Below are 25,259 nucleotides of genomic sequence, written 5' to 3'. Positions count from 1 at the left end.
TCTGTCAGTGTGTTCCCAGGCCGGGTTCCTCAAGCCTGAGCTGCTACTGGAGGTGAAACCTTCAGTCCTTTATGGAAGTGTGTTTAGGGGGATAAAGCAAAGGGGATGCTGAAATCATGGAGAGAGCCGTACCCATACCGATGGAAATGCCAAAGGGAGCCAGAGTGGGGAATTTCCTTTCCCTGCAAGTGTCTCATTGTCTCCCAGCTTTGCATTGCCAGGGAAAGCTGATGCAGCAATTCCAGCATCTGCACTGGGATTCTTAGGAGTGAGCCCAGAATATTCCTGCTCTATAAATAACTCCCATGTGTTGGTGCCAGCCATGCACTGCTGACTGACCTGGATGGGCACCAGTGGAGCAGCAGCGCTCCGAGCTCCAGAGGCTGAGTCGGTGCCTGCCCGGGAGCCCAAACTGCTGGTGTGGGAAGGGGGGGCCACTCTGGGGCGCAGAGGGGACAACAGCCCAGGGGGGCAGGGAGGGGCAGCCCTGCAGCCTCACATGCTGGGAAGCATCAGCTCACTTGGGGTTCCCAACACCACCGGCTGCTGCCATGGTGCTGCTCCTGGCTGCAGTGCCCCAGGACAGGGCTAGAGGCTGAAGGGCTGGACCTCCCCTTGCTCCTGATCCCTGTCCCTGACAGGGCCTTTCCTAACAGCAGAATGAGGCCTTGGCCAGCCGGACACACCAGCCCAGCCCAGCCCTGCCCGTGCCCAGCTGAGGGTGCAGGGGACAGCGGTACCTGCAGAGGGAACTGCTGGGCTGTGGGAGCCTGTTCCCACCGTGTGTGTGACTGTGCCCTTCTTGCATCCATGCAGACCCGATGGAATGTGCACACATGTATCCTGTTCCTGGACAGAGGGGCCTCAGTGCTCCTCATGGGGAGGTGGACTCTGCTCCTCCTCACAACCAAAGGTCTCAAGAGGCCGTGAGAGGCTCAGCTGTGCAGTGTCCCTGCAGGTGGGCAGCTCCAGCCCTGGGCTGGTGTTTTCCTTGGAAGCCGAGGGCTGGGCAGGTCAGTGCCAGGTGGCAGAGCTCCGGGTGCCCAGCTCCAGAACGTCTGCTGGCAAGGGCAGGCAGCTGCTGCTGCCAGGGCAAGTGAGCTGCCAGCGGGAGTGAGATCGCCCGGGCCACCAACAGCGGCTGAGCCCCGCGGGTGGGCAGAGCCTCGGCCCAGGGCTTGTGCTCCGTGTTCCAGGGCACAGGAGAAGGTGAGAGCTGACCCACGGGGCCGGGGCTGAGTGACAACCCCTCCCTCAACAGCTGCCTGAGCCACCCAAAACACGGGGACCCAGCCAGGATCCAGCACAGGGCACCAGGCCAGGCTGGGAGCTGAGCCCTGGGGAGAGGCACAGCTGGGACAGTGCCTGGCAAGGGCAGAAGGGGCACCACAGCCCTGGGAAACAAGGCGTGAATGGAGCAGGACCTGCAGCACGGCAGCAACGGGCGAGCCCTCCGAAATGCTGCTGCTGGGCAAGGGGCCAGCGGGGACAGAGGGCACTGCACCACGGGCACCACAGCACGAACTGCCACGGCACTGAGGCAGAGGAACCACGTCTTGGCCAACCAGATTTATTGTTCAAGTCCAAAGACAAAGCAGTTGCAGAGTCACACGCACAGCAGGGGGTGAGGAGAGGCCTGGCCCTGCAGTCAGAGGTGCCAAAAGCAGGTGCTGGGTCAGGCACCCTGGGAGCTCAGGAGCACAGGAGTTCAGGAGCTCAGGAGTTTACAACCGTGGGAGCTCAGCAGCTGTGGAGCACAGGACACAGGGCACGTCGCAGCCAACGGGCAGCAGAGCAGGATGTGACACAGGGCCAAGGCACGGGGCCCCGAAAGTGCTGCAGCTCCTCCTTTCCCTCCATTCACAGGATTAGTGTTTTCCTTCCCAAGGTGGGTGACACCGTTGCAAGAAAGGCTGGAACAGCAGGGACAAGCCCTTTGGGGCAGGAAAAGCATTCGGACCCTGGTTCCTGATGGCAGCTGTGCCCAGGGAGAGCAACGGGCTGGTGACTCCAGTGCATCCCCGGCTCACCCACACGGCCTCAGAGCTTCACCCTGGCAACAGCTGTGGAAATAACAGTCTGTGTTCTCCCCCTCAGAACATCAGGGAGCTGGGGAGCACCATTTTCCAGCTACCTGGAGTCTTAAAATCCTGTAAGGAGCGTGGTTTGCTGCTGTGGAGGCCGATGCTCCGGCCCACGGGGCGTTTCCCTCACCCACAGCCCACGGGTGGTGCAGTCGTGTCGCTGCAGCTCATCTCTAGTTCACACACTTCATTGCTGTGCTGCAGACCAGCACTGCCCACACTGAGCCCAGCTCTGATCCTGCTCCAGCCTGAGCAGGGCTGTAGCGTTGTTCTTGGCAGCACAAACACAGGGATTTGCAAAGACGTTTTTCAAGGCTTGTGTAAATAAATCCACATCTGCCCCGGAGCAGCGTGTCCTGACCTGAACAAACTCCTCCACCGTGCTCTGCTCTGGGGTGGTCAGAAGTAAAAATGGATCAATTGAACACCATGGACATAATCACCCTTCTTTGGTACAGACACTGGCCACGAGCACCAACGGGGACACTGACACCACTAGCACGGGGCACACAGCTCCAGGAGCTGCTCAGAGTTTCTTTTCTGCTATGTAACAACCCCAAAAAAAGCCAAAAAAAAAGGAAACACTTCCCAAGAACCACTCCCAGCCATGTGCCCACAATTCCTGCTGCTTTTTAAACACACACGGTATTCAGAATTATTTTTATCCCTTGAGAGTCCAGCTGGGAATCACCAGCTACCGCTTCCGCTCGCCCTTCTGTGTCCGCTTCTTCTCCTTCTCCTTCCGCTCCTGCTTGGCCAGCTTGTCCTTCTCCCTCTGCAGTTTATCCTGCTCTTTTTTCCTCTGGAACTCATCCCGCAGCAGCTCCCGCTCCAGCTTCCTGGCGTTCAGCACATCCTCCACGTTGGTGTTCCGGAACAGCGCTGGGGGAGTTAAGGGCCGACAACGCTCCGGCCAAGTTTATTCTACCTCCCCCTTCACCTGCCAACTCCCACTTCTGCTTCCTCACCAGGCAGGTAAGGAATTGGGGAATGAGGAATGGAGAAAGGAAAAGGGATCTGTTTTTCCAGATAGAAAAGCCAGGTAGAACAATCGCAGGCTCTGTGAGAAGGAAGGGTCTGGAGCAGCTAAGGGAGCTGGGGTTGGATACTGGGAAAATTCCTTCATGGAAGGGGCTGTCCAGCCCTGGCACAGCTGCCCAGGGCAGTGGTGGAGTCCTCATCCCTGAAGGGATTTAAAAGCTGTCTGAATGTGGCCTTGGGGACGTGGGTCAGTGTGGCCTTGGCAGTGCTGGGGGATGGTTGGACTGGATGATCTCAAAGGGTTTTTCCAACCTTAATGATTCTACAATTTTTTCCTAGAAAAATGAAGGTGTCTCCAGGTTCTTAAGGCTCAATGTGTAAAAAAATGTGTCAAACCTCTACAAACCTGAGAGGAAGAAAACACGCAGGGTAGAGCCTCGAGTGGATTCACTGCAGCTGTGAGACATGTTCTAACACACACATACATACATGTGTGTACACGCACGTATGTGCAGACAGATCCATATCTGTCCCTAACGTACCGACAAGAATAATTTATGTTTCATATTTAATTATGTGATAAAACCTGCTTCCATCTTAGACTTGCCAGCTGGGAGCTCCAGGACTGTCCCAAATCACCATCCTGAGATGGACACAGGACCCCTGGTCCTGCCCACCTGGAGCTGCACCGTGGCCTGAGGAGCCTCATTCCTGGTGTGATTTCCCTCTCTGGACACCAGTTAACGTTAATCTGAGCTTCTGGGAGAATTGTCCTTGTTCTGTGAAGCTGCAGGGAGGTGGAAGAGGGAAGGAAGGAATAGGGGAGAGGAAGGAGAACCGTCTGACAGGGCAGTTGTCACTGTCACTGCAAGGTCGGGCTACACGGAGAGAAAAACCAATCCCCAAGCTGGAAAGGTGGCCCTAAAGAAACAGGGAGACGAGCACAGGGAAGGAAGGATGGGAAGCTCCCCATGGGGGCTGCCTCCCTGCCAAACAGCCCAAGTCACCAGGAGTTCAAAGGATACATTTTTCAGATCCAATGTTTACTGCTGTCCCAGTCGGTCCATCCTGTTCGTCCCCACCGGTGAGAGAATTAAGGAAACAGGCACATGAACCTGTGCCTCTCCACAGTCACACCACTCCAAACACCTCAAATAACAACTTATCAAGGCAGGAGGGAGCAGCTGAACTCACACAAACCAGGAAGGCACAACTCCCACACTCAGCTCCTGCTGCTCCAGGGCTGGGTACAATTCCTTCCCATTCACTCTGCTGTACAGGGAAGAGTTCCCTCTTCAGCACCACCAAGAGTTACCTCCAAACCCTCCCACTCCACACACTCTGTAAAGGATTTTTTCAGGAGATTTCTGCTCAGAAAGCAAGAGATAAACTCAGCACCATCTCACAGAGGAACAGGGGGTCTCCTGCCACCTCTGGGCTGGGCAAACCTTCACAGCCACATGTTGGTGGGAGAAACATCCTCCAAGGAGCATCTGCTCCCAGCACTCCACAAACCGGGAGCTTTCATGCTTTGTCCATAGAAGTTATTTTACCACAGAGAAGGAAGACTGGCAAGTTTCCCCAGTTCTCCCCACCAGACCCTGCAAAGCCGGGAAGGTGTTGCTGCTGCAGGAGGTTTAGAGCAGACATTGTCCCCCAAAGCCCCGAGTCTCAGCCGGCACAGGGAAGGATATTCCTCCTCGTCGGTCACGTTGGCGTACTGGGCCAGGAGAGCAGCCTTCCTCTGCTTCTCCTCCTGGGAGGAGACCTCCTTGGGCTTCACCACGATCCTGGCCTGCTTCTCCATCATGCTGGCAATGGCCTGGACCTCATCTGGCAGGAGAGGAGTGACAGTGTCAGCCTGCGCTGCAGACACGGCCCTGAGCCCTGGGGCCATCGCTGCCTCCTCCCTCTGCAGCCCCAGTGTGTCCTGTGGGACAAACAAACCACCCAGAGGGAGAGCTCTCACCCAAAAACACCCCCTCCTCTCACAAGCTTGTCCCACAGTCAAAGCTGGCTGCTTTGGGGAATTCCAGCTGGGATCTGTGAGAGCTGGAGCTGCTGGGGAGCCGCAATGGGACTTGTTTGGGCCAGTGAGGGGGTGACACAGTGACGTGACAAGGGCTTCTCCCTGGGAGGGGAATTCTCTGTGCTGTGCCCAGCCACCAGCACACACTGGTATTCCTGGAGCAGACACTGTTTTTCCTGGAGCAAGGGAAGTTTCACAGTGAAACTGGAATCACTCAGGCTCTGCCTAATGAAAATCCATTTGACTGCAAATCACATTCTCCTCCACTTCAAAGCAGCTTAATAAGTTTATTTAACTACATATTTAAAACCCCACCAATGAGAAAATTCTGGAAACCCAAAGTGAGGGATCAGTGCTGTGCTCTCCCTCTGCTCCCAACCAGGAGAGACCAACAGCTGATTTACCTTTAACACTGAAATTCTGCTGCCCATTTCCTAAAATGACCTCCAAGTTTTGACACCAAATCATTTTTTAGTCTGTCAATCACTTATGCTCAGGATTCTGCTGTTCTGAGTAGAACACAGACTTCAGTGGTGATTTATCCTTTCATGGAACCCCAGTGAAATAATTAAACCCTCGAATTCCATGAACTCAGACACACTTTGCTGCCCTTCTGTGACAAGAAAAATCCCTGTGGGTGAGCACTGGCATGAGCAGGAGCCCAGCAGCAGCTCCAGCGATCCCAGTCACTTGTCCCCAGCAGGAATTTATTTTATTTGATGCGTGGAAAGGCAAGGTCAGGCCAAGAATTTTTGGGGAAAGCCAGTGAGCTGCTGCGTGGTGGAGCTGCCGTGTCCAGGGGGTGAGGGAGAGGGGAATGCTGGGCTTGGTCACTGCCAGAGCCACTCCTGGGTGACATTGGGCACTGACAACGTGCTGTTTGCAACCAGGAGTGACAGCAAAATGCAAAGCAAACAAAAAGCAGGATTTAGCCCAAAGGGATGTTCCCTTGTCCCGGGCTCGGGTCAGGTCCCTGCTGCTGGAATGTCACTCACTGATCCCAGTGTGCTTGAACCAGCAAATCCTTCCAGCACAGGGCTCCTGCTCAGGGACCAGGGATGGACTCAGGGGACACAGGAACAGTGGGACTGTACCCACAGGTGGGGAAGGAGCAGTGATGGTTCATCAGCAGCCTCACAGAGCTTCCTCCAACAAGCACTTATGGAAAAAGGGGAGTTTTAAGGGAAGATGTTGGAAGAGGAAACAGGGGTGTTTTCCTGGGGTCAGCAGCAGGGACAGCCCAGCTCTCCAGCTGCCTGTCCAAACCAGCTGCTTTCCAGATTGGCATAAACTGGAGCAGACAGGTGTTTTATGCCATAATTGCTGCATCTCCCCCCAGAGTGCAGCTGCAGTGTCAGTGCTGAGCAAAGACAGCCCTGGTTGTGCTGGGAAAGAGTCCTGAAAAAAGTCCCAGAATGGTTCAGGTTGGACCTTAATGACCATGGCATTCCAACCCCCACCGGGAAAAAAAAGAAAAAATAAACAAAAAAGAGCTTTTCCCCTGCAGGGAGATGAACCCAAAGAGCAGCAGGGACAGCCCAAAGTGGAACTGCTCCTTCCCATTCTGTACCTCAGGATGGAGCAGTAACTGAGCAGTGATGGAATGAGGGGCGGGTCAGCACCCCAAGGCACCCTGAGAGCACAGTACCTTCTTTTTCCTCTTTGGCATCAACAACCTGAGAGTCAGACCACTTCTCCACGACCTCCCTGCACACATCGTTCAAGAGATCTTCTTCCTAGTGAGGGAAACGAGATTCCTCAGTCTTGGAGTCAGACAGGAGAAGTACCAGCTGCAAAGAATTTGAAGCCCCAGCAGTGAGCTCAGGACACAGCTTTTCACCCCAAACCTGCTCATTAAACACACCCACAGGACTCTGGTTACCCTGGGGTGAGACAATCACACCAGGACCGGTCCCTCTGCACACCAACAGCTCCAACTCACGCAGGGTTCATGACGGGGCTGTGCTGGTGCCACAGGCACAGGCACAAGGAGGCACTTGGGGATCTCTGCTCCCAAAATCTACCGCCCAGAGTCCTCTTTCTTCCTGAGCAAGGCCACAGAGAAGCGACTCAACGTCACCTCCATGCCCACAGAAGGGAATAAATGACTGGATAAGTTGTGGGTCAGGGCCAGGACGGAGCTGACACCGCTGTGGTGGCACTGACAGACCATCCCCTGTCAGCAGCAGGGACAGTGGGGTCCCCCTGGCCTGCCTGGAGCACCAGACACGACCCAGAGGTGGCAGCAGGGGCATCCACACTGTTCTTCATTACTGAGCATCCACAGATGGCTTTTCCCCTCTTCTTTCCTCTGTTATTCCAGAGGCACCAGGTGTCTTGGAGACAGCTGGACAGGGGGGAAGCTTCCAGCAGCTTCTCACAGAAGTCACCCCTGTGCCCCTGCTACCAAACCCTGGCCAGGCAAAGCCTTCCCCCTGCCTGTGCCAAAAGCTCCGAGAGGCCAAAAGCCTGATGAACTCTGCCTAGAAAAGAATTTCTTCTGCTCAGAGCAGGTGGGTTTTTAGGTCTGGGAGAACCCACCAACCCCACTCCCACCGGGAGTGACACCGGGATCCTCCCAGGAACATGCACTGGATGAGCAACAAGGATGATGTGCAGGGAAACAGCACCTCAGGGGCAGTCAGGGGGACCCTCCCAGCCCTGGCACACAGCAAGGTGCAGGAAGAGAGGGAAAACCAGCACGGTTTGGCTGCCCCTGGATCCCTGGAAGTGTCCAAGGCCAGGTTGGACGGGGCTTGGAGCAACCTGGGCTGGTGGAAGGTGTCCCTGCCCATGGCAGGGGGTGGCACTGGATGAGTTTTCAGGTCTCTCCCAACCCAAACCATTCCATGACTCCATGATTCTAAGACAGGAGAGTTTTTAAGTGCCAGGAACACTCATGGCAGAAGGATCCTGTGAATGGATGGGCTCCCCTGGGTGCAGGGAATCCCAGCCCACAGGAATCAAGGCTGGCAGAATGATAAGGAAATTTATATTAAGCCTGGAGAGAAAGCTGGGAGAGACACATTCCCTGGGCACCTGTCTCGGTGAGCAGGAGGAAGGAAATCAGGGAAGTGATTGCCAAGATACAGGAATGGGAAGGGAAATGGAGGGAAATGAAGATTCACAATGAAACGGCAGCGACCGCCACAAATGAGGCTGGTTTGGAGTTCAGTGAATACAGAGAAAAAATAACCATGGAAAATACAAGTGAGCCAGGTTCTGTCTGGTTTGAAGAAAAGAACTGGACAGAAACAGAACCCAATTTTAAATTCCTTGATTAGAAATGGTGACACTTGAATAAACTCATGAACTAGTGCAAGGCATGGTCAGCACTGTGGAACCACAGACACGAGTCCAGATGTCACCTGAGCTTCACTTTCATAATGGTTGTGAAAAACAAACAAATGAACAAAGAAAAACAAACACTTAAACAAAAAAAAATAACCTGGAATTTGTGTACAGAACTAAGAGAAAAGACTTGGTGAGAAAGGCCCCAATTCACCAAATAAAAGATTGTTTCACAAGTCAATAGAGAAATAAGCACAGAATCTACAAATAAAGAAAAGGGGGGGAAAGAACATAATTAAAAGAGTAATTACAAAGTCTGAGCATTCAACAGACTAAAATATTTTACAGGAATTGCAGAAAAATTAAACTGAGCTGGAAACTGCAAAGGAGCAAAGGAAGAGAAGGAACAGGCTGTGATGGGACAGGGAGAGGGCACAGACAGCCCTGGACTTGATGGGAACTCAGGACTGGGGAGAAAAGGGAAAACAGCACAAACCCAGAATGTCAGGAAAGGGGAATATCAGTGGCAGGGCCTCAGCTCAGCCAGGACACTCCCAGGCCTGGCAAGGGTCAAACAGGGGACTTTGGTGATGGAGTGAAGCAAGTCTGGTAGTTAAAGATAAGTTAATTAACCTTGGCTACTCCAGAACAGCACTTTCCAAAGACATCTGGCTCTGTCCCTAACACTGTTTGCTTCTCCTGCTGTTTTAGGCTCAAAGCTGCCCTGCCAGTTCCATTGGCAGGAAGGAGCTCACTGCTGGTGCACAGCCCTGGGGGGATGGCAAAGGCACTGAGGGTGCTCTGACCTCTAGAAAACCTGCCTGAAATGGCACAGCCAGGGAACAGCAGGAATGAAGTGACACTGTAACCTGTGATAACAAAAACCTGATCTTAATGACAAAGCCCCCTTGGGTTTTGTGCTCCCACACTGGTATTTTAGAAGGAAATCAGCAGACTGTTACCAACAGCAGCACCACTCACTAATTAACATCTCACACTCTGAAACATCCCTTTATGGAACACCCCGAGACACTGCAAAAATCATCCAGGAGAGAACTGTGGAAGAGAAATCCCTTCCTGCACTCCCCTGGCTCTGTCCCAGGAATGTGCCAGGGGCAGAGACAAGCCCTGAGCTTCCCCGCGGCTGTTCCTGCCCGTCCTGGCAGACACCACGTGCTGTGGGGAACGGGAGCAGCTCCCAACACCCTCCGAGAGCCTCGCCGGGGGATTTATCCTTGAAAGTCATCTCAAACCACGCCAGGGCTCTCCCAGGAGTGACCCCCGAGCCCTGCACACAAATAACGGGGATCGCTGTGCCCCCCACTGACCCCTGCCAGAGCTTCCACCGGCCCCGAGCTGGCACAAACCAGCCACCCACAACCCACCCAAAACACCACGAGGGTCCCGGGGAGGGGACAGAAAGGCTCACGGAGGTGCGTCCCTCCTCGGGAAGGGGGTGATCCAGCCGGGAAGGGGATTATCCATCCCGGGAAGGGGCTGATCCAGCCGGGAAGGGAGTTATGCACCCCAGGAAGGGGCTGATCCACCCCAGGGCTCCGCGGGAGCGGCCCCGCCTGGCCCCACCCCGTCCCCCGCCGGACCCCACGGAGCCCCGCCGGCGTCACCTCCCGGGCCGTGTGGGAGCCCCGGCGAGGCCCCCCTGCCCCGGTCCCCGCCGGTTCCCCCGTCCCTCACCAGGCAGGCGGCGAGCACGGCCCGCAGCGCCTCCAGCCGCTCCTCGTCGCTCTCCTCCTCCCGCAGCAGCCCCTCGATGTAGGCGCCGTACACGGCGCGGTCCAGCCCCAGCGAGTCCAGCCGCGCCGCGAGCCAGGCCGGGAACGGCGGCGGAGCCGGGATCGGGATCTGGTTCGGGATCTGGTTCGGGATCGGGGCCGCGGCCGCCCCGCCGGGCGCCGCCATCTTGGGCCTGTGGAGGGGTGGGGGGGTACGGCGGCCGCGGGGGGACAGAGTTGTGGCGGCGGCGGGAGCGGCGGGGCCGGGGGCCGGGGTTGGTGCCCGAGCGGGAGCGGCGGGACCGGGGGGTGATTCCGAGTGCCCCCGGTGCCCCCGCACGGCTCCTCCTCCCCTCGGGCAGCAGTGGGGCCCCGCGCGGCCGCCGTGAGGGGCGGGGCGGGCGGCGGAGTTTGAACGCGAACAGGCGGCGGGACCGAACCCCCCTGAGAGCGCCATGGCGGGCCCGGCCCCCGCCACCGCCCGGCCCCTCCGAGGACAGTCCTTCTACCTCGACCTGCCCGGCGGGAGGAGCGCCCGGCACCTGGCGGAGGCCATCGAGCGGCTCGGCGGGGTGAGGGGGCACCGGGCCCGGCGGGTCCCGGAGCGGAGGAGGGGGCCTGGGGAGGGGTGGGGGAGGCTGGGAACTGGGGGGGTCCCGGGTCTAGGGGTGGCCCGGGGAGGGGGAACCTGGATTGAGAGAGGGGGTCCCGGGAGCTGGGGGGGGAACAGGACTGGGGGTCCCCCGGGGAGGGGGGGGAGGTTCCCCAGGATGCGCTCACCCCGCTCCCGGGACCCCCGGGGGTCTCAGTGACTGGGGACTGCGGTGCCCCCCCCCCCTTCTCGCCCCTTTTCTTTCTCTGCTCTTTTTAAAAAAATTCCTGAGTTTTTCCCTTTTTCCGGTGGTTTGGTGTTGTTCCCCTCCCCGGTCCCTTGGCAGCCGGAGCCCCTCGGGGTGGGGGGAGGTCGTCCCCCATCCCTGTCCCCCCCATCCCCGTCTTTGCAGTTTGACAAAACGTCTTTCTATGATCTGGACATTAACGACACTGGAGTCCATCACACCTCTCCATCCCCGTGCCCTCCAGCCCCCCGAGGGTCCCTCGGGGGTCTCTGGGTACCACCGTCCTGCTCAGGACCAGCTCCGTGCAAACCTCTCCCTCCAGCTTCTCGGTGGTTCCCGGGCTGCCTGGTCTGGCCAGCACCGTCTGGGGGGTGGTGGCCACCATGGGAGCAACTTCCAGACAGTGGTAACCAGTCCCTTGGCCTCGGAGGTGCCTTCCAGACAGGGGTGACTGGTCACTTGGTCCTGGCAGCACTTTCCAGTATATGGGAGCTGGTTGCCCAGTCGTGGGGGCACCTCCCAGGTGGTGGTAACTGGTTACCTGGTGATGGAAGCATCTTCCAGTCAGTGATAACTGGTTGTCTGGACATGGGGAACACCTTTCAGGTGATGGTAACTGGTACCTGGCTATCCCTCGCTCACAACAGCCTGTGGCAGCTTAATTTTTTAGGGACGCTGCGGGACTTCCACATGGAATTCAGCAGAGGGTAAAGTAGGGAAGCACCAGTCAAGGCTCTTGTGCTTTTCTCGTGGCTTTCCCAGAAAAACCATCTGGACCCTTTTCCCTGTGAAGCTGTTGTTTGAGTGGATCCACGTGACATCCTTCATGGCCTCCAGGCTTCCTTGCCGCTGATATTCCTCACAAATTCCTTATATCCTCTCTCAAGACCCTTCACAAAGTAGCATCGCCTCAGTCCCTGAGCTGGGGCTGAGCACGGGGGCTGTACCTGGTTGTTCATCAGGTTCATCTCTGTGTCTTTATTACTCTTGTGCACAGTCTGGTCCTAACAGTTGTTACTGTTTGTTTTCAAGCTCTGTACTCTCTCTGAGGTGATTGTCTCATGTCACCCCAACATTTAAATCCTTTGATGTACACACAGAGGTGAAATCTTCCCTTCGTTCTTGTTGCTGCTGTATCTGCTGCCAGGGTCTGCTGCACAGACACGTGGGGAAGTGCAGTGCTTTGCACTGTTTTCCCTTTTCATGATTGCACCACCATCCTGAACTTGGTGGTTTGTCTCTGCCCTCCCCTGGCTGTGCCATCCACACTCAGGGACACTCTGCTCACAGCATCTCATCTAGTTATGCATCTTCAAGTCTGAGAACCAGCAGTCAGTTATTTATCCATGTAACTGCCCCTTGGAAATAATTTTAGCCTTCTTTTGTCCTTCTGATTCCTATCAGACACCATCCTGGGTCACCTCTCTGTCTGAAAGGAGGCACACAGGGAGTGGAGTTCTCGTTCCTCTTGCTTCTGTGGAGATCCTGAACCCAACTCCACCACAGCCACCGTCTGTGAAGCATCTCTTTGGCAGCACTATCCCAGCCCAGGTCCTGTGTGACATTCAGGGCACAGTTAAGGGCATCTTGTGGCCTTGGACTTGCATGTGGCTCCTTGAGCTTCACCTTGGCATGGGGCTGGTGACACCCTGGAGTGGTATTTGGACGAGGATGTTGGGATTTCCTCTGTTCTGTGCTTCCAGCCTCACTGAGCTCCTGTAACACAGGTCACTGTTGCAGGGCAGCCTCCACTGTCCCTTTGGCACTTCCCATGGGTGAGCCTGGGATCTTGATCTATGGGGATTCTGTAAAGGAGCAGAACCAGCTTGTTCAGGAGCTGAAGTTTTGGACTGCCCAGATCTTTGTCTTCCTGGAGGCCTCATACCCATGTGTTAGTGTCTGCCTTCTGCTAAGCTTCTGAGAACCCAAGTCATTATGGCCTTATAATACCATTAGTGTCCCAACTTCTGGGTTTCCAGCTCTTCCTTGGAGTGGTAGCTCCTGTGTGTGTGTGTGTGTTCTGGTTCCCTCCTGCTCTGTTCTGTGTGGAGCTGCTCGTCCCAACTGTTCACTTTCTCCTTTATTTTGCTAAAACACGTCCTGTTCTCCTGAGGACAGAGCTCCTCCACCCTGACCCACGATGTCCAGGGCCTTTTTCTCAGCTATTGCCTTTTTCTGAAACCACTGCTTGAGGAGTAGGTGATGGTGGACAGTCATGGGTGTCTGGATCTGAAGGTTCTGGTGACTCTGCTGTGCATGTCCGGGGCCTGCGCTCCCTGAGCGTGACAGTGTCTGCTCCTCCTGGGAGACAGCAGTGTGGAATGGAGGAAGGAATGCTTGTAGGCATGAGTGCTTCCAGCAGCCCCTCAGTGTGTGGGGGGTTAAACCAGAGGCAGTGGCTTTGTTTAGCAGGGCCCTTTCAGCTCACAGTTGGACACTTTCAGAGCTTCTCTGTTCTGTGTCTGCAGGTGACCGAGAGCTTCCTCAGCAAAGAAGTCACGTACGTGGTGTCCAGCAACAAAGAGGCCAAACGGGACAGAGCCAGGGCTGGGGATGGGAAGCAGAGCAACCCAACTTCAAGAGACACCAAAGCCACGAGCTCAGGGCCTCCTGCCTCCAGAGGGAACCCACCCAGACCTCACCAGAAGCCACCAGACACTGTAAGAGCTGTAAGGGCTTTAGCCACCTCCAAGTTCGTGCCAAGGGGTCCCAACACAACCAGTGTTGGGAGGTGAAGTCAGTCCTGCTCTGGGGTCTTTTGCCCCCCTCTGGCTGTTCTATTTGTACCCATATTCCTTTTATCTGCCATCATTCTCCTCTCAAATGTGCATGTCACAGCTTTGGGCTGGGATCAAGGAAATCTGCTGGAATGGCAGAGGAAATGGAGGGCTTGGCTGGCTTCCCCAGGGAAGGGCAGAGGTGTGGCTGGAAAAGCCAGAGAAGTGTTGACCAGATAAAACCATTGCAGGCTGTGGATGTGTATTCACAGACACAGGGCAAGGCCTCTGTAACCTGGGAGGAGATACACAAGGGATCTCCTCCAGCAAGGGGATTTTCTGGGTCTTGTTTACCCTGTCAGAGCTGGGCTTTCTGCTCGGCAGTGCTTGAGGCCAAACGCCAACATCCCTCTTGGAAAGTGGAGTCTGCTGGAAGCTGTGACTGGGGAGAGGCTGCTGCCCCACTCCAGGGTTGGGGCATCTCTGCCAGCCTGGAGCTGGACCCCTGCAGTGGGAAACCTGAGCCTCAGGGGCTGCACCCAGTCCCTGCCCTTGCTCACAGCACTGTCCCCTTGTCTTACCAGGAGCTGAACTGGTCTGAGCCCACTGGCTTGCCAGTGAGACTCTGTTCCCAGGAAGGGAAGCGAGAATGTTCCTAACCCTGGCCAGCATGCTGGGATACCTGGAGAAAAGGAGGCTCAGGGGGCATCTTATTTGTTCAACTCCCTGACAGAGGGTGGAGCCAGGTGGGGGTCAGTTCCTTCTCCCAGGTAATAAGTGACAGGACAAGACTGAATGGCCCCAAGTTGTGCCAGGAGAGGTTCAGGCTGGATATTTGGGAAAATTTCTCCACTGAAAGGGTTTTCAGGTCTTGCAACGGGCTGCCCAGGGCAGTGGTGGAGTCCCCATCCCTGGAGGGATTTAAAAGCTGTGTGGATGTGGCACTTGGGGACATGGGTTAGTGGTGGCCTTGGCAGTGCTGCGGGAATGGTTGGACTGGATGACCTTAGAGGGCTTTTCCAGCCTGAACAATTCCATGATGCAGCAGCAGTTTCCAAGCTAAATCACTGCTTCCTCTTGGCTCACTCTGGAGCCTTCACTGCTGGTCGATAATTCCAGGCCTTGGCTGGTGCTGTGAGTGCAGAGCCAGTGGGGCTCTGCGGGTTTGCTCCCTGGAAGTGCTCATTCCCACCGGCTGTGAGAGGAGCCTTGGGCAGGCCCTGCTCCCCAGCAGTGTGGGGGTGTCCCCAGGAATCATTCCCACTGCCATAACCTGGGCTGTGTCTCCTCTCTCCAGGCCCTGCTGAGCCGGGGGAAGGAGCTGCTGCAGAAGGCCATGAAGAACCAGGTGAGTAGCACGTGGCCGGGCTCCCCTCAGGTGGGGTGTGCTCAGAGCTCTGTTGAGCGGTGCAGAACCAGTGCCAGCCCTCCTGCAGAGCCCCTGCCCTGCTGACAGGGCACATCCTGGGGCCAGGAAAGGCACGGAGCGGTTGCTCGTGGCTTGCAGAATGTTGTGTAATCCTCCTGTCACTGCTCCTCGTGGAGCTGTGCCATCCGTCCTAGATGGGCAACATCCAACCTCTGAGGCCTGTCCCAGCAATCTGGGTGCTCAGGACAAGAGAATTATTGTTAGATTAATTTTTAGCCTAAAAAGAGCTAAAGCCACGTAGCTGGGACAAAAGGTTCCCTGCAGTCCTTTCCCTGATGTCACTCCAAACCAATCTCAGTGCCCACTTAGAAGCTCATGCTGTAACAGGGATTAAAAGTTTGCCCCAGGTGCTGCTGTTAATTTGGGATTGATAAAGCATGAGTTCAAACCTTTTCTGCTGTGCCCTGATTTTAATAACAGCTACGCAGTGGTCTGTCAGTTGGGCAGCAGGAAAAAAACCCCTAAGTCTAAGCTCAATTTAGAGCTGCACATGTTCCTGCTCTGAGCTGTGCTTTGCCAACCCTCTCTGTGCAGGACACCTGCAGTGGCAGCAGCATCCTCGCCAACGCCCGCCTGTGGGGAGTCCAGATCCTGCACGTGGATGGTATCCTTAACTGGGGATGGAACGAGGCTCTTGGAAATCAGGGATCTGTGAGGCAGGTGGAGCAGGAGTGATGTCAGGAGTGTGGAACAGAAGGGAGAGGCTGCAAGCAAATATACTGGGCTGATGCTGTGCTGGCTGAGGCTGGGTCTGCCCCCCAACAGCAGTTAATTCTGTGTACAGAACATCCCCCTGTCAGCAGCAAACATGGGGTACATCCCCATGTACTGAACCTGTAACGTTAGAAAATGTTGATAGCTTGGTCAGTGCATCAATTTGCTCCAAAAAGACCATTTTTACTAATTAACCTGGAAGCACAGATCACGATAAGGGCAGGGTTTGGTCGGTTTTAATTAGGCAGTGCTGGTGTTTGAGGGCCTGTGCTGGAAGGCTCTCCCTGTCCCCGTGATGGATGGGGAGGGGGTGATGGGAAAGACAGATGGTGGGACTCTGGTTCTAATAATAGGTCTGGAGTAAAAGGTTCCTGAGTGTCTGGTGACAGTGACATACAGCCTGTCTGGAGCGTGGTGCGGGCGCTGCTGCCCTGTCCCTGAGCTCTGCTGAGCCACGGAGCCTGGCAGGGCTGGCAGACCCAGGGCTGCTCTCCGTGCTGCAAACCCCTGCCACTGTCTGCTCTCTGCAGAGCCCCACAGCCTCCAGCTCTGCCAGAGAGCAAAGGGGGGGCTGTCCCTCAGAGTGTCTCTTGGCTTCATCTTGGGCCAGTTGCCTGGGTGGGGATGGATTCTCTGCCAGGGCTTCAGCATTCCCGGTGCCGTGGGCGACTGTGCTGAGTGAGAGGGGAACAGCTCCCTGCCCTTGCTGAGCTCTGGCTCCTTGACATCCCACCTGCACAGAAATGTTGTCCTATGCCCATCAGCTGCTGGGAGCCATCTCAGGAGTGAGGAAACGCTGCCAGAAGACGGAGGTAACAACTCAACTCCGGCCAATTTCGTGAGCTCACAGCCCCTGGGTAGCTCTGAACAATCCTTGTAGCTCCTCCAGAGCCAATGGGCCAGTCAGGAGGGTGATCCGAGTGCTGGATCCCATCCAGCACTGGGCAGTCTGGTGCTTCTGTTTGGTGAGGGAGATGACAAAATTCAAAGAATTTTTCCTTTTATAAAGTTGAGGGTAAAGTCAGATGAGAATGAGGCAGCTGTTTGATAACTATCAACATCTGTAGCACAGCTAATCCTGATTTTGGCTCACAAGGGACAAAGGGTTTGTCATCTTCCAACCTCAGATGGCAACTCGACCCCACAGAGTCACTCTCATCCCCCCAGGTGGGATTGGAAGAGAACTGGGAGAGGAAAAACTGAGAGAACTCATGGATTGAGATAGAGATGATTTAATAGGGAAAGCAACAGCCACACACACAAGCAAAGCAAAATAAGGTGATGTGGCTGGTAAACTGGCTTCCTGAAGGGTTTTTAATGCCTTGGGGAGGTCAGGGGGAGGGTGGGATGCAAGGCCTGTGTGTTCTGTTTAAATTAAGTCTGGGTAACTTGGGAGACAAAATGAGGGGAGATGTTCTGGGTGGTGATGCAGGAACTCTAGGGTGGTGGGTGAGGCTGCTGCTGCTCTGGGATGAGGAACTGCAGCTCTGCCTGTGCTGTTCCCATGCTAAATGTGTCCCTTTCTCCTCCAGGGGAAATGCTTTGCCTCTGGATCAAAAATTCACAAAGGTAGGCCTGGAAGTTGTGCTCCTGTTTGTGCTCAGATGTGGAACTGCTTGCAGAAGCCTCATTTAGAATTTGAAATCCATCTGGAGCTTCAGCAATCCCAAAATATGCCAACTCTTATGGCAGTTTGCCTTGAAGGGGTTCTGTTACTCCTTGTCAGAGTGGGAGTGGCTGCAGCCACAGCTGAGGACCTTTGATTTCGGGGCAGTGTTCTTAAAAATCCCGTAAACCCTTTTCTGCCAGCTCCCAGAATCCTGAGGCACCTGAGAACCGTGTTATTGCACACTGAATCCAGCAGCTCAGAGGAGGTTTCGAGGAATATAATGCATCCTACAGAGGAGAGCGTGTTCCTCCAGCCCACTCACTGCTGTCGGGCTGAGATGTGCTGCTGAGACACCGATCCTGGGAGAACGCTTCCAAAGGGAGGAGGGAGGGGGGAACAACCAGGTCCTCATCTGCAATTAGACCAGAGCCAGTTGTGGGGCTGAGATTGGCACTGCTGATGTCAGTTCATCTGGGCCGTGTGTGACTCCGCGCTGGAGAGCGAATGCGCGGGAACGCCTCGGAGCAGCCTCCGACCTGGACTGTGTGTGTGACACTTGGGAGGTTATCTCCCAGTTTGGGGTGGGGAGAAGGTGCTGAAAAAAGGCTGGAGAAGCTGTTGGATAAGGCAGATTGTGCTGCAGGCTCTGTGCTGTGGCACGCTCTGAGCCTGGCCTGGGGACTCACAGTGACAGCAGGGCTGTTTGCTCGGGCCTGTGCACCCGCCTGAGCTGGAGCTGGGGCCTCAACACGGCCTCTCCCTCAGAAGTGCTGAGCATTTGGCAGCATTTACGCAGGAAAAACTCGATCCAGCACTGAAATAGCTGCTGGGGTGACGTAGCAGCACATTTAATGCAAGTGGAGGGTGAGGCTTGAGGAGCTGCTGGTGAGGACAGGTGGGCTCAGCCTTTCTGGGGAAGGAGGGTGAAATATCTCTGGAAAAAATAGCTGTGAGTGCCAGGATCATGAGAAAACAAACCTCCTCGCCCTTCAGAGGCAGCGAGGGAGGCAGGAGAGGCTTGGTTTCAGGGTCAGGCAGACTCCCTGTGGGAACACCTTGGGGCTTATTTGTTTCTTAGCCAGATCAGTTCTCAGGTTTCCAAGGTGAGTAATGTTATCACTTATGAGAGGAACATACCTGTGGGACAGGAGGGACCTGGGATCTTCTCCTCCCAGCCTGGCTCTGAAAACCTTTTCCCTCAATGCACTGCTGAGGCTCTTCTGCTCCCTTCATGTATTTTATGCCTCTGTAGGAAGCAAAGCTGCTGTTTGCCCTCCTCAGGGACGAGTGAAGGCCAGATTCTGCTCTCGAGTAGTGTTCTGGTGCCAGGCTTGGCTGTGCAGCACCTTGGTTTGTCTCCAGCAGCTCTTACTGCTTTGATTTCACCATCCTGGCCTGAGCTGGTTTGAGCTCCAGGCTCTTGTGTCAGGGTGGGTGGAGGAAAAGGTGAGGGAAGGTTGGTGCAGAGCTCTGAGCCTGTGCTGCTGCTGCTGCAGTTTGTTGCTGGTGACCTCCTCCCTCGTGTGCCATGGCCACATCAAGGAGAGGATGTGACAGTTCTTAGGGCTCGAGTCAGAAGGCTCAGGGTTGGGCCAGTGTAAGGCTGGGGAGGCTTTAAGGGTGTGAAGGTTGGCTGGTTGCTTTTCCAAAGCTTGACATGTCCCATTGTTGGGCTGCTTTGGGGTTTGGTCCCCCCACTGCACACTCTGAGGGCTGTTGAAGAATCACCCAAGGAGCTGGTTTGGCTGTGCTCAGCCATCACTTGGCATTCACCAGTGTCAGAAGTTCTGATGAGCTCAGCTCTGTAGCCCAGTTCTGTTGGGAAATGAGTGACTAAGTTGGGAATTGGGCCAGGAAAACTTCTAACCACATTTCTCTCTAGGAGGAAGGCTGAAGCCCCCTTTTCTGAAGGTTGAAGACCAGAGCAGGTAAATGTGACCTTTCTAAATAACATACCTTAAAACCTGGGGGGCTCCCAGGGAGGGAATCCTTCACTGGTTTCATTCCCAGTGACTGTTCTGCCCACAGGGCAGACCCTGTTCCACACTGGGAAGCTGACCCTCTCCTAGAGGGAGGCAGGTGGAGTTTGGAGAAACAATCCAGGTGGCTCGTGTGTCAGGGGGAAAAAAGGTGTTAAACGAGACTTGACAACAGTTTCCTTCCTTGCTCGGGTTCCATGTGTGATCCTTGTCAGGTCACTTAATCCACTCGAGCCCTGTGCATTGAGGAAGGAGATTGAAGCACAGGAGGTCAGGGCCTGTAACTTGATTACAGCCCTCAGCACAGGGGACCTAATCCTGTGGTGTTTCTGACAAGCCTGTAACTCTAACAGTATCGACTGGGCCAATTAATTATCCTGAAGGCAACACTTGGGGTAGCTCAGAGTCAAATGTTCAGTTTTATGTGCTGCATGCACTGAAGTGTGAGGGGAGAGATGTGGTCTGGGAACCAAAACCATCCCGTGCTGCTGTAGCTGGAGATGCTGCCCTGCTGTGCCCCGGGGCAAAAGGTGGGGTTTGGCTGGGCAGGCAAACCTGCCTCCTGTCCAGAACATGCCCCATCAGGGCCATTACTGGAAATCTCGTTTAAGAAAGGGCAGTTCTGGCACAGCCAGAGGAGAGCAATGGGCAGTGTCTCTTCATAAATGGGACAGCACCTTGAGCCCCTCTGTGGGGGGGACAGCTCTGTGACCAGGCTGTCCCTGCCAGGAGACTGATGTCCTGATCTGCTGCTTTCAGGCAATTCCGGCCCTTCCATCACCAGTTCCAAAGCTTTCCCGACCTGAACTTCCTGGCTCCCAAAAGCTCCAGCCCATTCGAGCCTCTGAAAAGCCTCTCGAATTCCTGCCAAGCCAGGTAAGATGTCGCTCCTTCTGCGCAAGTTTTTAACCCAACTCTCCTTCTCACTGATGATTCCTGGGATCTGGGAACCTGCTGCCTTCTGGATGTGTGGGCACAGGGAGCCCTGTGCTGGGTTCAGAGGCAGCACAGTCCCTGCTGGTGCTGCCAGGGCAGGGTGACCTTTGCTGTCCCTCCCAGGGGGGCAGGAGGCTGTGCCCTGCGCAGTGACGGAGGGAAGAGCCCCCGCTCCACCCCAGTGCCCAGGAAACGGAGGGGATTCTGTGAGTGCTGCCAGGAGACCTTCGAAGAGCTGCACAAGGTAAAGGTTCCCCTGGCATCCAGTTCCTTGCCAAAGTTATGGGGGTCACTCAGTGGCTTTTGTCAATCATGTTATGCCCGTTAGCACCATGAACTCCTTCAGAAGGAACCGTTGTATCCAGGTTGTATCCCTTGTGGTATCCAGTAGGATCTGCCTTGTAGATGGGAACATGGTATATCTCTGCTCTGACCTGGTCTGGGCACACTGTTTTTGAAGATTGGAGCATGACATGCTCATCTCTTGGGCTGGGAGAGCCTCAAGAATCATCCTGTTCCCTGATCCATAAGGTGAGGAGCCTGTTCCATGGCAGTCATGGGGCACAGGCAGATTTAAAAGTTGGGAAAAGGGTTTTTTATCTCCTGGAAGGTGCCAAATAACGTGGCTTTCAGAGCCCAGCCTTCATTGACAGACAGTCTTGTTGGAGTCTGTGTCTTCCCTGCTGCTGGGGAGGCTGTGGCTGCTGTTGGGTGTGGACACAGCCTCCTCATCCAGGGGTGTCTGGGAATGGGACCCCTGCACAGCCAGGGGGGACAGTGTGGCCAAGGGGTCCAAACCTGCTCCCAAACAATGGCTCTACTTTGCCCTCTAGTCTGTCAGGCTGTGGGAAGTGCCTGTTACTGCAAGTTCCCCTCCTGGGAAAGCTTTAAATGTTGCTAAAGGGCCTCTGCCCCCCTCCAGCACCTCGAGAGCCCCCGGCACCAGCGCTTTGCCCGGGATGACTCCCAGTACATCCCCGTGGATCGTGTCATCTCACAGATCACCAACAGCTTCCTGCAGTGCTCAGACCGGTAAGTCTGGGGGTCTGGTAACTCCTGGAGCCCAGAACAGCAGGATGCTGCATGGCACACTCATGGGAATGGGGTCCCTGTGCCAGGGAATTGGGCAGCCGGAGCAGAGGCTGCAGCAGGACCAACCTGGACCTGCCAGGTGAAGCTTAGACAAGCCATGGGAGCTGTTCTTGCATTTCCATGGGTTTTCTCCTTCAGGGAACTCCCCATGGACTTCTAGTGCCTCCTAAACTACAAAAGGGCAGCTGAGCCCACCCCTTCTGTCCCCATATCTGACACAAACCCCACGGCTCTGTAGCAGCCCTGTGCCCAAGCCCTGGGCTGTGGGGAGGCTGAGATCCCTCGTGCTGCCCATCTCTCCTGCCAGCAGCAGTGTTACTGCTGAGCCTCACCAGGCTGAAATTCCTCCCCTGCTCCTGAGTAAGGGCTGCAAACACCCTGTGCTGCAGGAGAGGCCTCGTCTCGCTGGGGGAGGGTGTTGCTGGGCCTGGATGAGCATTAACTGATGGTTCTTCTCAGGGTGCCACAGTCCTGCCTGGCAGATGAACATTTAGTGCCTCAAGCACATGGTACTGGAGGAGTGGAGATGCTGACAAAGCTGGGAAAGGAAAGGGAGCAGCCTGAGCAGGGTGCTGTGGAACTGGTAATGGATATGGAGCAGGATCACAACCTGAAGATCAAGGGATGTTCCCCCTGCCTGCCTGGGGACAGGGTCAGAGATCCCAGAGGAGGGGGGATGTCAGAACACAGCTCTGTGGGACTGCCCAGGGGAGCAGAGCTCAGGGGAGGGGTCTGTGCTGCCCCTGGCACCACGGAGGGGGCCGGGCTGGGGGGTGCACGGCTGGGCTCAGCCCCTGCCCCGGGCTGGGGATCCTGTGCAGGGGCTGCTCCTGTCACACAGGCAGTTGCTCCTGCATCTGAACCTCGTGGCCAGCAATTGCCTGGGTCTGTGAGCCACCCCCCAGAGGCACTGCCTGTCCCCAGGAAGCGCCTGCTCTCCCCTAGCCAGAACTACCAGGTGGGGAAGAGGCCCAGGCTGGAGCAGGGGGAGCAGGAGGACCCGGTGCATGGTGGGCTGGGGGCACAGGGTGCAGGGCAGATGTCTGAGCCAGGCCTGCCCGGTGTGACAGAGGCTGGCAGGCTGTCCCTGCACACACAGCTCTGCAGCAGACCTCGTGGCTCCCTGGCTTTGGATCCGTGCCTGGGCGGGAGCCCTGGGGACCCAGGATCCCTGGGAGCTGTGGATCCTGCAGGAGCTGCTCCAGCCAGCACCGTCAGCGAGCGTGGCTGGAGCAGGGCGAGTGTGAGATCCCAAGGGCAGCAGCTCCAAGGGGACGGTGCCACCCCCGGGAATGGGAGCAGCCTGGATCTGGAGAGCACAGTGAGCAGCGGGAGCAGCTGCCCCGCTGGCCGCCCGCCCTCTCCCACACCGCCCGGGGCTGGGGCCAGATGTTTCTGCTCAGTCTGTGTCAGGGCGGCAGAAAAAGCAGCCCCCGAAGCTCCTGAGCTCCCCGGGCACAGCACAGAGCGGGCACCGTGCCCTGGGCTCCTTCCCCCTCCTGCCCAGAGCACACAGAGCACACGAGCTGCTTCTGGCACCGGCAGGAGCTCCTCCGAGTCGGAGTGGGATGTGCAGCTGCTCCCCCTGCCAACGGGTGTCCAGGGCAGCAGGATCCCAGCTGTGGACAGGGACGTGCTCCAGAGGACACACGGCAGGGGCAGGGACAGCGGGTATGAGTCCCAGCTGTGCTCGGTGCTCCAGCGGGACCTGGAGCCGGGCTGGGCGGGCCAGGAGAGCGGGAACTGCCGGACCTGCTGCACGGACACCAGAGGAGCCCCTTTCCCTGTATTTGAGACCTTTTGTGGCAGCTGGACGAGCTAAAACCACCTCCTGGCTGCTCTCTGGACCAAAGTGAGAGATGAGAAGGGGCTGGAAAGGGATTTGGCCAAGCCAGCCTCCATGTCAGGACCAGGAAGCACATCCAAGAGCTGGAGTGAGGACCATCAGCATGAAGTTGGCACCACCAGCAGCTTGGACACTTCCTTCTCCTGTTGGGAATTGGTGGGGATGCAGTGTCTTCACTGTCCCTGGCTGTGTTCTGGGCTGGGATCTTCCCTCCTCTCTGCTAGCCATGTTTAGAGCCAGCAGCTTCCTCTAGCTCCTCATGGAGCTGCTGACACAGTGGTCCCTCTGGAAGTCTCTCTTCAGCAGGAATATGTTCTTTGCCCTTCCAGAGTGAAAGCAGGTGCCAAGACTTGGGAGGGGAGGGTCATGGGGGTGAGATTTTTGCTCCTCACATGGTTTGCGGGGGTTGTCTTTGAGAATTTACAGATGTTTTTCACGTGGTTTTAACATGTTTTGTTTGGTGTTTTTTAGCAAACTTTTAAACTTTGTAATAAAGTGGAAGGTGAGATCCTGCTCTGCTGTACACTGGAATGTGTCTGGTGGCCAAAGCACAGCCAAATTCTGTGAAACTTCCAGCAGCAGAGGTGGGGTGGAGAGAGGCCTTGCTGGAGGGGGTCTGTGGGTGCTGGGCAGTGGTGTTTCCAGCCACAGAACATCACCCCATGTGTGGTTTGCCAGAGGAATGTGGTCAGCAAGCTCTGGAAAGCTGTTGTAGCCAGTGCAGGAGTGGCCCCCAGTAAGGAAGGATGTGGAGTAACTGGAGAGCAGTTGGAAGGAGCCTGTTGACCTCTCCTGGGCATGGGCCCAAGGGGAGGAGGTTCTGGGGCATCTAAAAGCAGCCTTTTAGACAGCCCTTCTTGAAGGGCAGTTCCAAACTGGAGGGAGCCAACCCTCCTGTGGTGCCAGGTGTGTCCCAAGGTGGGGCTTCCATGTGCAGATTGGGAAAAGGAGCTGTTCAGTGCCCAGCAGGGTGGGACAGCCCCAGGCCAGGCACCCAGAGGAGCTGAGGTCTGTCTATCCTTGGAGATAATCAGTCCTTGAGTGAAGGACAACCATCCCTCCTTCACTCAAGGCTCAAAGGAAGTCCTGAGCAGCAGGATCAGGTAGCCCTGCTGGGAGCAGATTTGGGAGATAGGAGGCTTCAGAGGTTCCTCCTGAGAGAAATCCTTCAGTACAACAGCCAAACTCCAGTTCTTTACCTGCTGGAGCCCCTGCACAGGTAACAAAGGGCTGATCAAAGCTGCTGTGGGAGCTGAACCCTGCCCAGCACAGGCCTCTGCTGTGGAGATGTCCCTGTGCCACTGACTGTCCAGCAGGAAGGTAATTCCTGGGAGAGAGGTCAAGAGGGGCTTGGAGCACCAACCAGCCACCACCCTGGTGTGCTCAGCCTCCTTAGGGAGTGACCACTCTGTGCCCCTCTGGCAGCCAAGAGGGTGTCCTGGGTGACTGGGAATGGCCCCTCCAGGCCCTGTGGGGCTCAGAGCTCCAGGTTGTCCCCTGTGGACACAGATAATTCATGGCAGTGTTCCTTGATGGAGGAGGCCATGAGCTGCCCTGGGAGATCAGCAGGGGGGTGACTGATTGTCCTTCACCGAGCCTGGCCCTCCCACAGAGGGGAGAGGGAGCCCTGATTGCTGCTTGCCCCCTCCTCACCTGACCAGTGACTTATGTGGGGGTCCCTGGGCTTGGGGACCCTGGAGGCCTTGGGTCAGATGTGCTGGCTGGAGATACCAAATCCTGGAATGGTTTGGGTTGGAAGGAACCTTAAAGTCCATCCAGCTTCAACCCCCTGCCACAACCTTCCACTAGCCCAGGTTGCTCATTGTCACCTGGTGTAGACCCCCTCTGGCCAAGCACCCCTTTGTCCCTGTGGTGCTGAGGAGGGCACCAGGAAAGGTTGTGCCCCCTTGGGCTGGCACCGTCACAGACCTCCTGAGGTGCTGAGCAGGTGCTGGATCAGCTCCACTGCAGGTTCCTTCT

The 25,259-nt window shown here is 56.1% G+C and overlaps 2 protein-coding genes across 2 annotated transcripts; one reads left to right on the top strand and one right to left on the bottom strand.

Annotated features, from left to right (window-relative positions):
• Positions 1–1,549: 1,549 nt before the first annotated feature.
• Positions 1,550–10,315, bottom strand: CCDC43 (coiled-coil domain containing 43). Its single transcript, XM_017838117.1, has 5 exons — positions 10,081–10,315; positions 6,743–6,830; positions 4,760–4,898; positions 4,091–4,149; positions 1,550–2,966 (listed from the first exon to the last, which is right to left on the bottom strand). The coding sequence occupies exons 1-5, from the start codon at positions 10,303–10,305 to the stop codon at positions 2,779–2,781; spliced, it is 699 nt and encodes a 232-aa protein (XP_017693606.1). The 5' UTR covers positions 10,306–10,315; the 3' UTR covers positions 1,550–2,778.
• A 219-nt stretch (positions 10,316–10,534) lies between these two features.
• DBF4B (DBF4 zinc finger B) lies at positions 10,535–23,299 on the top strand. The gene is made up of 11 exons (XM_017838116.1): positions 10,535–10,690; positions 13,426–13,617; positions 14,972–15,022; positions 15,638–15,707; positions 16,559–16,629; positions 17,350–17,386; positions 19,309–19,354; positions 20,165–20,281; positions 20,465–20,585; positions 21,264–21,373; positions 21,893–23,299. The coding sequence occupies exons 1-11, from the start codon at positions 10,574–10,576 to the stop codon at positions 23,253–23,255; spliced, it is 2,295 nt and encodes a 764-aa protein (XP_017693605.1). The 5' UTR covers positions 10,535–10,573; the 3' UTR covers positions 23,256–23,299.
• The last annotated feature ends 1,960 nt before the right edge of the window (positions 23,300–25,259 follow it).

The sequence above is a fragment of the Lepidothrix coronata genome, unplaced genomic scaffold, assembly GCF_001604755.1.
Source record: "Lepidothrix coronata isolate B3197 unplaced genomic scaffold, Lepidothrix_coronata-1.0 Scaffold324, whole genome shotgun sequence".
Lineage (NCBI taxonomy): Eukaryota > Metazoa > Chordata > Aves > Passeriformes > Pipridae > Lepidothrix > Lepidothrix coronata.
The sequence above is the reverse complement of the archived record's forward strand: the minus strand, read 5'-3'. Positions and strand labels throughout refer to the sequence as shown.

Excerpts from the sequence above, each read along its gene's own strand:
- CCDC43 (XM_017838117.1), bottom strand. The coding sequence starts at position 10,305 with ATGGCGGCGCCCGGCGGGGCGGCCGCGGCCCCGATCCCGAACCAGATC. Across the intron at positions 4,899-6,742 it reads TGCCAAAGAGGAAAAAGAAG|ATGAGGTCCAGGCCATTGCC; the intron begins GTACTGTGCTCT and ends CTCTCCTGCCAG. Across the intron at positions 4,150-4,759 it reads AACGTGACCGACGAGGAGGA|CGGTGGGGACGAACAGGATG; the intron begins ATATCCTTCCCT and ends TAATTCTCTCAC.
- DBF4B (XM_017838116.1), top strand. The coding sequence starts at position 10,574 with ATGGCGGGCCCGGCCCCCGCCACCGCCCGGCCCCTCCGAGGACAGTCC. Across the intron at positions 20,586-21,263 it reads CCTTCGAAGAGCTGCACAAG|CACCTCGAGAGCCCCCGGCA; the intron begins GTAAAGGTTCCC and ends GCCCCCCTCCAG. Across the intron at positions 21,374-21,892 it reads TTCCTGCAGTGCTCAGACCG|GGTGCCACAGTCCTGCCTGG; the intron begins GTAAGTCTGGGG and ends GGTTCTTCTCAG.